Source organism: Labeo rohita, chromosome 3, assembly GCF_022985175.1.
Source record: "Labeo rohita strain BAU-BD-2019 chromosome 3, IGBB_LRoh.1.0, whole genome shotgun sequence".
Taxonomy (NCBI): Eukaryota; Metazoa; Chordata; class Actinopteri; order Cypriniformes; family Cyprinidae; genus Labeo; species Labeo rohita.
In genome coordinates, this window is record NC_066871.1 from 38770936 (window position 1) to 38784836 (window position 13901).

Sequence of the window (13901 nt, forward strand, 5' to 3'; positions counted from 1 at the left end):
AGGCTGCACTAATTAGGTCAACCGGAACCGGGAACACTTCCCATAACACCCGATGTACTCAGTGCATCGTCAGAAGAATGGCATCTACGCTAATATTAGTCTGTTTCTTTCTTATTCCGAGGTCACATTAACCACCATATCCAGTCCGTATCCAGATCAGATGGTCACTGCAGTCCCCCAGATCCAGTCCGTACCTAGCCAAGACGGTGGATCAGCACCTAAAGACCTACAGCACTGAATGTCAGCGGAGACCACATCGACTAGATGAGCCCCAGAGACGGATCCCCAGTGAAGACCTCATCACCTAGACGGCTATCGGCACAGGACCACGGGAACCAGAGGAGTCCTCTGTGTCTGGCCAGAGGAGAACTGCCCCCCGACTGAGCCTGGTTTCTCCCAAGGTTTTTTTCTCCATTTGTCACCGATGGAGTTTTGGTTCCTTGCCGCTGTCGCCTCTGGCTTGCTTAGTTGAGGACACTTTATCTTCACCTTATCATCACACTATATTTTATTTTATTGTATTTGATTAACTACCTTTACCTGAAAATTGAGTGTTCTATTTGTTGCCCTTGGTATTGTTGATGTACTGTTTCCTATTTAATACTGTACAGCCGCCTTGTCACAATTCTGTATTGTTAAAGGCGGTATATAAATAAAGGTGACTTGATTTGATTTGATTTACTTGGGCAGGGGCAAAATATGACAAAGAAGTATAACATCGAGTCAGTCTGCCACTGGTATGTGTCGTAAGAGGTTGGAGTTTCTGATTTCCTTTGGGTGTGTTGAAACAGATCAGATAAGAACATCAGGAATTTTTAAGTTAACTAAATACTTAAAATGAACACATCTATTAAGATCAAGAAGACTCAAGACACTTTTTTGTGTTTTTTTTATTTGCTGTACTTTGATGTTAAGTGTGTTTGAAGCAGGGTCCATCATGATTGTACTGAGTTGTGATTTTAAACATCACCATAATGATCAACAAAGATACCTGGAATGTGGTTTAGACACAAAATAGATGCCAGTGACATCAAGGTGTACTGATAAAAAAAAAAAAAAAAAAAAACACACTCAAAACTATGCAACGTTATCTGTACACTGAACTTTTTTGCATTTGTAGTTAGAACAGGTTCTTGGACTTTGTAACACTGACTCTCATGTTGGAAGGAAATGTATGAAAACATGTTGGAACCCATTGTTGGGGGTAACACATTACAAATAACGCAAGTTACGTAATATTATTACTTTTTCCAAGTAACTAGTAAAGTAATGCATTACTTTTTAATTGACAAGAAAATATCTGAGTTACTTTTTTCAAATAAGTAATGCCAGTTACTTTTCCCCCCCCATTTATTGATTAAAAGCTCTCATTTCTCCATGTTGAGAGAAATCGGGTGTAAGATGTTAGTTCTAGAATAAATGTGAACATGAATTAATTCATCTCACTCACAAAAAACAGATTCAGTATTCCTCAAAATGAATAAAAACAGTGAAATTCAACTCAGAAATGAGGCAAACCTGCAATAATTAAATATGTTAAATAATACAAATATCCTTTATACATTTCATACCGCATTGCTGCCGACCTTCGATGATCCAATTCAACTATACTAATAAGCAAAATGAAAAAAAAAATAATCTAAGATTTGTTTTCCTTTTTTTCATTGCTGAAGAGTTGACTTTTTTTCTGTGGTCTACTATACAGACGTGAATTTACTTTTCTCAAAGCCTGAGGCTTTTGGTGTGAAAAGGCTTTTACATTTGCCAAAAATAGAACTTTTTATATTAAAAACAAACAAGCAAGCCCTGCCCAGATTTAAAAAGTAACGCAAAAGTAAAGTAACACATTACTTTCCATAAAAAGTAACTAAGTAACGTAATTAGTTACTTTTTTAGGGAGTAACTCAATATTGTAATGCATTACTTTTAAAAGTAACTTTCCCCAACACTGTTGGAACCTCAGCATACAAATATTATATTTCCTTACAAATATCTTTTGTTTGTTATATGATATATAAATATTAGATGCAGCGTAAATAAATATTAGATATAATAATATAATATTATTATGATAATATTATTATTATTGAAATATCTCAAAATACTGTCTCTGTCAGATTCAGCAGTGGCACAAGAATAATTATTTAAAAATGTCAAAAACAGTTCATAAAGGGCCTGTCGGTAGCTTCAAAAGGACATTAAAGGAACAAACCTTACTTACATGTGTCTACACCCTGGGCATGTCCTGCCACAAAAACTTAAGGCTGTCTAAAATGGATGCAACACAGTGACCGTGGACTGTCCATTGTGCTTTATGTCAGAAGTAACACAAATGGGTGAAGAATATCAGAAATACAACAGGGCATAAGTTTACAGATGGTGATGGTGGTATTCAGTGTAGACAGCATTGTTTATTATAATATATTCTAGTGGTTTGCAGTGCCTGGAGGGCCACAGCCGTGCAGAGATTTTGTTTCAACCTTTAAACACACTTGAAACCAGCTAATCAAGTTCTTCTGGATTATTGTAAAACTTCAGGTATGTGTGTTGGAACTAAAGGGTTAGACTGTAGCCCTTCAGGAGCAGCGTTTGACACCTCTGACCTGAAGGTTTGATTAGTGTGGACCCAATACTGGAGATCCATATGACACATTCTGCAGAAATGAACAGTGTCACAGGACTGTGATGAATCTCCTACAGGAGGATGAACAGACAGACATCAGGAGATGTGATCAAACAGAAACTGACAGAAAAGAGAACAGAATATTACCATGTCTGGGAGAGTGGGCAGAGGTGAGAATTACAGAATATTTAATGGTTCAAGATTTTCATTGAAATTTGTTAGTAGAATTACAGTTTACATGTTGACCAAATTAGAGCTGCTGGAGGGATATTAGATTATCCTAACATATGAGGAATTTTTAACAGCTCATCTGTAGAATCCCTTCATCATACTGAAGAATTATATCAATATGGACTGGTCAAACAATTTCTTACAAACTCATTGAAAGTTGCATTTATATTAAAATAAACTAACTTTATTGTTTATTTCCGTAAGTCAATAACACTGACAAAATCTAATCTGTTTTCTCAGCATACACTTTCATTTTAACTAGTGCTACATGATAAATCATGTTGTTTTCAACTGTTTCTGTGATGACAGAGTCAAATAAAAGTCTAAAACTTTTGTTTTATGAAGCAGCTGGAGGAAGCAATCCTGCTCACAAAAGATCACAGAGCAAAAACAGACCTCCTGAGGGTAAGTCTTTATGTACAAAAAAAAAAAAAAACCCTCTACTGGATTTACTGCTATTTTTTGGTGGTGGTGGGGTCATGGAAGTCATGGAGGAATACTAAACAGTGCTACATACCCTCAAAAGCAAAAGCAATTAAAGAATGGCAAACTATCCAACGTGTTTTTGCAGCATTGAGCAAAGTAGCCAATCACAGACATATCTGTTGCTTTCTTGAACAAAACGTGCCAAGCAGAAATGTTTTAGTTTTTCTGAATTAACTCACCTCTGTCAGTGCTGGCGTTCTAACAAATAATGCTACCTGTCAGATTATTTTACCAACATTGTATTCATACTGGTCACAAGGTAAGGTTAAGGGTTGGGGTAGGTGTAGGTGTAAACGTTAGTAAAGCCTCACACCACAATAATATCATGCTGTAAGCAAACATAATCTGATAGGTAGCATTTTTCGTTGTTAAATTTGTTTTAATGGGAGGTAGCAAATTGGACAGGGTAGCACAAATCATCAGAACCGAATGTTTTTTTATTTTTAACGAGAAGTTCACTAAACAAATTTACGGATCATGTACTAACCCTTGTCACTTCTCACCGTGAAAAACTTGACTCATCAGTCAGATAATAAACATGAGCTGAAGTGAAGTAAAAAAAAAGCAGCAAATCAGAATATTATAATGATTTATGAAGGATCATGTGACTGGAGTAATGATGATAAAAATTCAGCTTTGAAATCACAGGAATAAATTACATTTTAAAATATATTCAAATATAAAAATTATATATTATTTTAAATTGTAAAAATAATTTTACAAAATTACTGTATGTGCTGTCAAATACATAAAATAATTGCAGGCTTGTTGATCAGAAGAGACTTCTTTACAAAACAGTATCTTACTGTTCAAAAACTTTTGACTGGTAGTTTATTTCTTTTCTTTCGTACTGTGTAATACTTTATTCACAACCACAAATGCTTACAGTAAATAATAAATAAATAAATAAATAAATAATCTTGCTTTCTTGTTTACTGTGAATTTTTCAACATTGATCTGCCAATTACTTTCAATCTTGTACAGAAATGTACATAGGAGCTCATGAAAGAAGAGCTTTAGGTTTTGAATAACTGTGTGTATGTGAAATATCCAAAAATATAATATTAAGGCAAAGGTGTTAGCAACCTAAGACAAATGTTTGCATTTGAGATGTGTTTGTGATATTTTGATTGCAGTGCTTCATTATGCAAGAGATGTAAGGAATTTTGCATTTTGTGTGTGTAATTCTTGGATTTGTGTGTAAAGTTTTGAAAAATAGAGGCAAAGTTTTGAAAATGTGTGTAAGCAGTTGAAGAAAACTATAATATTCACCACTAGCAATTTGTTTTTTGTGTGTTTTATAGTGGGTATAAGTAGTCCAGAGTTTCATCAACCTGACAGTAAGTTTATTATGTACATTTTCAATAATGGTTAAGTGTGATATAGTTTTGAACTGTAATTGTTCAGTTTACAGTAATGATAAATTTGTTAAACTATTGATATATACAAAGGCATGGTTATTCAAATAATATGCCACGTTCAAATAAAGAATTTAAAATGCAGGCTAAGTGTCACTAATTAAACAAGTATATGTTCAAATGATTGACCGCCTTTTACATGTGTGCTTCATATAATAAACCATTAGCTGATATGCATATAAACAGCCTTTGTTTTATAAAGGGCTTTTATGCTTTTAATCTCTCTCAGGATAGCAGAGAACTGACACAAAATCATTGGGTGAAGAGCAGTGGCCATGGTTGGCAAAACACCTCGAGACAGGAATCAAAATAAGATCGCCGTGAGCGAAGTTGAGCTGTATGTCGGTGAACTAACCACTGGGCTACCGGCGTCGATGAAATTAGCCTCTTTTTATTAACAGATTAGAATAATCATGGCTGACAGTGAGATACACAAACATAGAAAACCAAAATGGACGCAAGAACAGCTGTTACTTCTTGCCCAACGTATTTATGAAAACAAGGATACAATCAAAGGAAAATTTGGAGCTGCGATAACCTCCAAGCTTAAAAAAGTTGTTTGGGAATATGTGTGCAAATAAATGTGCAAATAAATGCAGAGTGTTTCCAAAGATTTTAAGTTCCGCGGCAGATTGCCAGTAACAGCAATATTAGGACAGTTGGGATTTGATCTTAGATACTTAAGCCTGATTTAGGCTGATTTATACTAGATACGTTCCTCTGCACCTCAAGCCTGTGCTGTTTGCGCGCACACATCACCAAATTCTGGGCCCCTATTTCCAAAACATCTTAAGGCTAAAAGTAGCCCATCTCATAACTTACCGATTCAGGAGAAAATCATAAAAATAATGGGCATGTCAATCCTAAATTTAGGACTCCTAATTTTTGTTCTAAGAGTATTTCACAAAGCATTTTAGCACTAAAACTAGCTCTTAAATCTGTGAAATGTTAGGAGTAGTGGAGAGTGAAGTCAGTAAGTTCAAGTCCTAAAACTATCCTAAAATGGCTGTTGCCGGCTGTCTGCCTCAGAACAGAAACATTTTAGAAACATTTGACGATATTGTTTTAATCATGAAGGTGACTGTTGTCGAACTTGTCAGGGACGCAGTCACTTCACCAACAAATAGAAACAACCCAACAAAGCCACAGATCAAGGTTTTGGCAACCCTACGGAATGCCACCTCCTTATGAATGCAATAAGTATTTTAATGAGTCTAAGGATTGTAATGTGCAATAGCATAACAAGGTTACATGAAAACATTATGGTATTTATTGAATATGGCAACATTTTTATTTTTAAACCTTGATTTGAATATGGTAACATAATATTGCACTTTACAATATGTCTATGATTAAATGTCTGACAATGACTCCTCAACCCCGCCCTTACTCTTAGCTTAAGACTTCTCTCTATTCCTTAGTAAAAGTTTGTCTCAGCAGCTTTGTGAGATGTGTTTGTGATATTTTGAATGCAGTGCTTCATTTTGCAAGAGATGTAAGGCATTTTGCATTTTGTGTGTAATTCTTGGATTTGTGTGTAAAGTTTTGAAAAATAGAGGCAAAGTTTTGAAAATGTGTGTAAGCAGTTGAAGAAAACTGTAATATTCACCACTACAATTTGTTTTTTTGTGTGTTTTATAGTGGGTATAAGTAGTCCAGAGTTTCATCAACCTGACAGTAAGTTTATTATGTACATTTTCAGTAATGGTTAAGTGTGATATAGTTTTGAATGTCGGTGTATGTCTGTGAAATTTGTGAACAGCTTTGTGAATAGGTTTTAAGAGAAAACTCTTAGCTAAAAACTTTTACTGCTGTTTAGGAGAACTCTTAGTGGCAAGATAAAATGTTTTGTGGTTACAGGCTCTGATCATGTGTACATAATGTAATGACATTAAACTTGTTTTTAACATATTTTTGATATTTTTATTCTTACATGTACTATAACAATGTTATTAGCCCAGAAATAAATCATGTCAGTGAATAAATACATACATGCGTAAGGTATTCGTAATTCCAAATAATCTAGTGGTAGAATTTTTGTCAAGTGAGTTATTAAAATCAAATATGTTCATCAGTGATCCTATATCAAGGAGTGACACATTTGTGTGTATGTTTTTTTTTTTTTTGTTTGTTTTTTTTTACCAGAATGAATAGATAGTCTCCGCAGCATATAGTCATAAGTGATAGATTGAGGCGCTCGTGTGTGAACGAGCCACAGTGAACATTAAGCATGATTTCAGAAAAAAATTAAAAATAAAAATAAAAACTCCAGCGTCAGCACCTTATTTAACAGTAAGGAATGTTTCATCAGCATTAGGTACCTCCGTGCCACGAGATGTTCAAAAAAGTGGTGGGGACAATATCAAGCCTTGCAAAATGTAGATTGCATTTTTTTTCTCACAATTTCTAAGGCATATTTCTTGAATCCTTTACCCATGTTCTCATAACATTGAACACAATGGCAAATCCTCAAACTAAATTTAAATAATTTAAATCACATTCACATAACTTAACATTCACCTCAACACCATTTCATCTGTATTCAAAATCAAACAATGGTTTCAGATCATCCACACAGCCAATTCATAAACACTATAGATCAGGCCTGTTAAATCAGGGTTGGAGCTAAACTCTGCAGGGACACCAGCCCCCCGGGACTGAGTCTGCCCAGGTCTGCTATAGACCATTCATTAGACACTACATCAAAATAAATAAATAAAAAATAAAATAATAATAATAATAATAATAGTAATAGAGAACACAGCATCTAGAGTATGGAGGATGAGAAATTATTTAAGTATGAATGAATGAATGAATAAATAAATAAATAAAACATAAAATGTAGAAATACATAAATAAAAATAATTAAATGTTGAAATAAATACATAAATGCAGATATGCACAAATAAATAAACAATTCTGTCATTTTTAATTGTGCTATTTTTGTACCTTGTGTGCTATACTACATTTGTTTCTACATTTATTTATGTATTTCTACATTTATTTATTTCTGTATTTCTGTGTCTGTATGTTAATAAGGTAGGCGGTCCTAACCTCTCTCAATGCAGGATTGGTTAAGCCGTCACGGTATCTGAGGGAGGACTCAAATGCAGAATGAGTGTTAACACGTTTGACAAAACAGGAAACAAGGGATGGTGTAAGAGATGGAACATAGTCCAAACAATAGGCAGAGAGAGAGTGGCTGCTGGGTCCAACCCAGGATGGCAAAGGGCTAGAGGGCTGTGAAGGCAGCACAGCTGGAGGCTAGATGTTATAGCAGCGGGGCACCGACAGGAACACAGGACTCAGCCACTCCACGCACGTGCACTCACAGGCACTGCACGGGTCTAGCTGCATTGCAGATGAGGGAGCAGACCAGGATCTCAGCCTATTGGACAGGACAGGACAGACAAAAGACTAAAACAAAACACAAACAAAGAGGCAGGGAATACTCTGTATCACGACAAATAGGTAGACAAGCTAGCAACACAGCAAAGTAGAACAACGAATTGGCAAACCAAGAGGGAAAGGTAGAACAATATAAAGGAGTAGAGAACATGAGAAACAGGTGAGATCAATCAGACAGACAAGGACCAAACAAGGGGGCATGGTGATGGGAACCGAGGCAGGATGAGAGGAGCACATGGCAGACAACAAAGACAGAGCCATGTGCTCAGACACAACACAAACAAGAAAACATTAAACAAAGACAAGGACAGACAAGACTGCCAGCCGTGGTGAAAAAACCAGCATATGCTGGTAGGTATGTTTTGATGCTGGGATGCTGGTCAGGTATGATTTGGTGCTGGTTTAAGCTGGTCCTTAGCAGGTTTATGCTGGTCCTTGACCAGCAACATGACCAGCATAAACCAGCAAAGGACCAGCTTAAACCAGCATCAAACATACCTACCAGCATATGCTGTTTTTTTCACAGGGAGGGGAGATCCCTGACAGAAACAGGCTACCTGCTTTGTGGCAGTATGACTTTATGGACTTACCGATTTGGCCATTTGTTTGTGGATGTAATGCCTACATGTCCATGTAACTTCTCAGCATTTGTGAAAAACAGTAATAGAACAGTTAGTTAAAGGAGAAGTCCACTTCCAGACCAAATATTTACAGATAATGTACTCATCCCTTTGTCATCCAAGATGTTCATGTCTTTCTTTTTGCAGTCGTGAAGAAATTATGTTTTTGTTTTTTTTGAGGAAAACACCCCAAGTGCACCTGCATCGTGTGCTTAAGACTATATGCTTAGATCGCTGAAACAGGGCCCATTGAAACCTTGTCTACAGTCAATGGCGCAATATTTTTCTTATTTTGTATGGTGTTCGTGTCTGCATGTAGGACCCGTTTTCACTTTTTGTCAAAAGAAAAATGATACGATTAATTATTTTTTCAAACTCATACTCATTGGCCTTGGCTCATTTATCTGTAAAAAACAAATATCAGAACAAATTTCACTGTACATATACATATAACAAATGAAAGGATTACAGTTTAAACGATTATTATTGTGTATATAAATATAAAATGCCAACATGTCATAATCTATAGTCAATCGCTTTCTTATGCGAGCTGATTTTTGTTTTCACTTTCGCTTTAGAAAATGATCACGTTCAGCAAGTGGTCCATGAATGCCCAGCCCCAAACCCCGCGTCTGCCTGTTTGTAATACATAAAAAATGATCACATAAATAGTTATTAGGTCAAAAGACATGATATCTTTAGTGTAAACACTCATTGGTCCTGATCTGTCTACTGCTCTAAAACAAGACTTTTAAAACGTTTTAAGACTGATGCACTTTTTTTTAGGTTCAGTAGAGACTAAAGATGAAGTGAGGATTGTGCTGCTGGGAAAAACTGGAGTTTGGAAAAGTGCAACAGGAAACACAATCTTAGGAAGAAATGCATTTAAAGCAGAAGAATCTTTTCATTCAGTGACCAATGAGACTCAGAGAGAAACTGCTGAAATCAATGGCCGTCTTATTACTTTGATTGACACTCCAGGACTGTTTGATACTGAACTTACTAATGAGGAGATACAGAGGGAAATCACCAGCTGTATCTCCATGATCCTGCCTGGACCACACGTGTTTCTCTTACTGATACCACTGGGACGATTCACTCCAGAAGAAGCAAAATCAGTGAAGATCATCCAAGAAACATTTGGTGAAAACTCCTTAATGTACACCATGGTGCTCTTCACCAGAGGAGATGGTCTGAAGAACAAATCCATTGAACAGTGTTTGGGAAAACCTGGTTCTGCTTTAATGAATACAATTGAGGCATGTGGAAACAGATACCATGTGTTCAATAATAATCAGACTGAAGACCGAACACAGGTGTTTGATCTACTGGAGAAGATTGACGCCATGGTGAAAGCAAATGGTGGGAGTTTCTACTCATGTAAAATGTTCAGAAAGATGGAAAGAGAAAAACAAGCACAACAAATTAAGTTCCTGATGGAGACAGTGGAGCAACTGAACAGAGAAAGAGAAGAGCTGATGAAGAAACATAAAGAAGAGATTAAAAGAGAACGAGAGACATTTACAACTGAAATTGAGCAAATGAAACAAGAAAATGTAACACTTCAGATTGAATACCACACAGAAATAGACAGACTGATGAACAGTGTCGAGAATGATAGGAAGAAAAGAGAAGATGAATATACAGAAAGAGAAGAACAATATAGAGCACAAATAAAAGAGAAAAAGATAAAGACAGAGAGATTTGTAAGGAGATGAAGAGAGAACGAGAGGAATGGGAGAGACAAACTAAATATGAGAAGAGAAATAGAGGATGAGAAAAGAAAAGAACAGATGATTTGTGATGAATTTAATGAGAGAATGAAACAAGAATTAGAGAGACTAAAACGAGAGAAAGAAGATCTTCAATTAAAATTTGATGCAGAAAAAGAGAGATTGATGAAGATTATAGAAGAAAAACAAAATTATGACATAGGTGAAATCTGTGAGAGAGAAGAAAAATATGAAATAAAGGTCAAAGAGACAGAGGCAAAAGAGAGAAAGATCTGTGGAGATATGAGGAGAGAACAAGGGGAATGGGAGAAACAGAAAGTAGAGGAAAGACAAAGAAAAAAAGATGATGAAAGTAGAGAGAAAGAAAAACATGTTTCTGATGAACCATATCAGAGAGAGAAAAGTACAATTCATGAAATAATCGAAACAGAGAAACAGCCGGAGAATTCAAATAAGAAGCTGAAAGAAGAAGTAAACATTAGAGAAGACTCAGCTTCTGAAGATGAACTAAAGAGAGGACCTGTGGAGTGGAATGAGGGATATGAAAGAAAGAAGACAGAGATGTACCACAGATCTACTATGATCTCCTACAAAACTGATGATTCACTACAGGTGAGTGTTTATGACTTTTGATCTTTCAAAGAATGTTAGTATAAGAATATCCGCTAATACTAATTACCCATGAAAACCTACCAAACTCAGAAAATGAAGGTCTTAAGTTTTTCCTATGTCTTTGCTTACACTGAATGATTTGTGTTGGTTTCAACTCCAACAGGTCACAGCTTACAGAGAACTGATGTCACAGTACAACAAATGGTCTTGGAGTCTTTGCAGCGCCATGATGGAAACTGAGAACAAACTACACAACCAAATAGAGAACGAAGAAATCAATGAGGTTAAGGAATCTGATCTTCAAAGAGAACTGAATGAGATAAGTAAAGAAGTGAACAAATCAATGTCTCAAATCTTTGAGAAAGACGAGTATAAAGATATACTGATTCAGTGCAAAACATTTAAAATAAAAATCAAAGAGCTGCAGGAAAACATTGTGAGAGAAACAAACAGGAAATTAAATGAGATTCTTCAGCAGCGACACCTGAAGAAAAAGATTGACGCTCAGAGGACACATCATGAAAACACTCTCTATGAAAAGAGTAAAGAACTTGCTTTAAAACTCAAAGACAAAACAAATGATGAAGGAAAACTGAAGAAAGAGTTTGGCCTGCTTTGGGAACAGAGTGTGAAGAAGATCAGCAAAGACACTCCTGCAATCAAAGACACTGATATAATGAAGGATGTGAAACTCCTCCTCAGTAATGTCTATGAAACTCACTGGAAGGATAGGAAGAATATTTTCTCTATGCAGAGCTTTTTAGATTATGTAAAGACAGTCTCGGTTACACTCTGTCAAAACAGGATGACATCCAAATAAGATCATTAGTCACAGATGTTGTTCAGCAGACAGACAAAATGATTAAATCATTTAACATTTCAAAGATGGGCTACAACATCAGCTACATACAACAACTGACAGATTATATCAAGAAGAGAGTAACAGATCATGAGGACGGAGTTAAATATAAGCTCAAGAATGAATTCTTCAGGGATGTACTTGTTTTCATCTGTAAGAGAGCAAACAAAATAATTAATGACCAAAACAAACTATTTAGGGAAGCCAGTGATCCTGCGATATATGTTAAGAAAAAGAGAAAAGAGTACTATAGTATTTTCCAGAAATGCTGTAATGGAGCAACATCAGCTGCCATCTGGGGTCACATCATCTGTCAAAAACTTAAAGAGCCCATTGAACAGAGTGTCTACAAGAAGACTGCCAGAGATCTGACAGATGAAATGAGATCAAACTGTGAATCACTGAATGGAAACCGATCAAATCTGGAAAAACACATCCTGAAGAAACTGGCAGAAGAGGAGGATTTTGACAAATACATGAACTACATTTATAATCCCAGAGATCACTTCAAGAGCTTCATCAGAGATGAAGTCAGTCAGTACATCACTGATAAGTTCAGTGTCAGTGTTTTACCCAAGGTGGAGGAAAACATTGAACTCCTGCAGCAGAAGATCATTAAAGCAGCAAATGAATCTACTGAACATGTTCAAGTCAACAGAGAAGATGCTGGTTTGTGGTTGAAGAGTTTCACACAGCAGCTCTCAGATGAGCTGATCTTCTCTGAAAAAGACCTCAGTGGAGTCAATCATGATGATGTTCATGATTTCAACCTCCTACAAGATGTGATAAAAAAAGAACTTGTTCATATAATGCATGACATCAGGAGTGAATTTAACACAGAGACATTTCTTTTGAAGCTGGACTATAAGTTCAGACCAGATGAGCTTCTGATTGATCACTTCTGTCAGTGCTGTTGGGTTCAGTGTGTGTTCTGTGGAGCCACCTGCACCAACGCTATAGAAAACCATGTTGGAGATCACAGTGTTGACTTCCACAGAGTGAGAGGAATTATTGGAGCTAATTATTATTTAACACAGAATCTCTGTGCTGATATTTGCACAAATGTAGTGGCAAGTGATCTGCATTTTTATATACAAGATGAATGGTTTAAATATAGAGAATACAGAAGAGCAGGAGGAGTTTATGCTCAGTGGAGCATCACCCCTGATGTCTCTGAACTGCCACACTGGAAGTGGTTTGTGTGTAGATTCCAGAAGAATCTGGAAAAATACTACAACAAAACATTTGAGGACAGTGGTAAGATTCCAGATGAATGGAGAAAATACTCAAAACAGGAAGCTATTATGAGTTTAAATGAATTTTTCTAGAGAAACAGACAGAGACTCTCACACCCTCTCTTAACTAGCACATAATTAAAGGCATGTTATGTTAAATAGATTTTTTTTTTTTTGCCCAACCAGCTGCTATAGTGGTATGCGGCCAGTGATTCTATTTTAGAATTGGTTTCTATTTCTGTAATGTCATGGCTGGAACAACAGCATACAAACTATGACAAGGATAATCTCAACTACAGATTATGTGCTGTATTTAATGTTAAAAGGGTCTCGTGTTAGTTGAACTTTTTTAATTGGATGATCTGGGTAAATTTTGTCTTCTGGGAAACATCGAAGTATTTTATGAAGCTTCAGAAAGGGCAGTACTAAATGGGGGGGTTGATCTAAAATATTTTTGCAGAACACACATTTTTATAAACTCATTTATTACTCACTTAATGGAGTATATGTAAACATATGTTATGTGAGATTGCTTATTGAGGGCAGTACTAAGTAAATAAAAATAACATGCAATTTATTATTATTAATATTTTTTATATCATTTTGCCTGTAATAGGGCCCCTATTATGGATTTTTGAAAACTGCCTTGAATGTAAATAGTCTGCAAAGTTGTAAA

The 13901-nt window shown here is 35.9% G+C and overlaps 1 protein-coding gene across 6 annotated transcripts; it reads left to right on the top strand.

Moving 5' to 3' along the window:
• Positions 1-2556: 2556 nt before the first annotated feature.
• On the top strand, positions 2557-13901 carry LOC127163409 (GTPase IMAP family member 9). Of its 6 annotated transcripts, none has more exons than XM_051106627.1 (6): positions 2557-2793; positions 3200-3259; positions 4645-4680; positions 6400-6435; positions 9573-11131; positions 11295-13901. In XM_051106627.1, the coding sequence occupies exons 1-5, from the start codon at positions 2772-2774 to the stop codon at positions 10502-10504; spliced, it is 1086 nt and encodes a 361-aa protein (XP_050962584.1). In that variant the 5' UTR covers positions 2557-2771; the 3' UTR covers positions 10505-11131; positions 11295-13901. The 6 variants fall into 6 exon arrangements, with proteins under 6 accessions (XP_050962584.1, XP_050962585.1, XP_050962586.1 ...); XM_051106628.1 differs by having other exon boundaries at positions 3203-3259; XM_051106629.1 differs by lacking the exon at positions 6400-6435.

What these genes read in the sequence shown, in the direction of transcription:
- LOC127163409 (XM_051106626.1), top strand. Translation starts at nt 11,990, where the DNA reads ATGATTAAATCATTTAACATTTCAAAGATGGGCTACAACATCAGCTAC.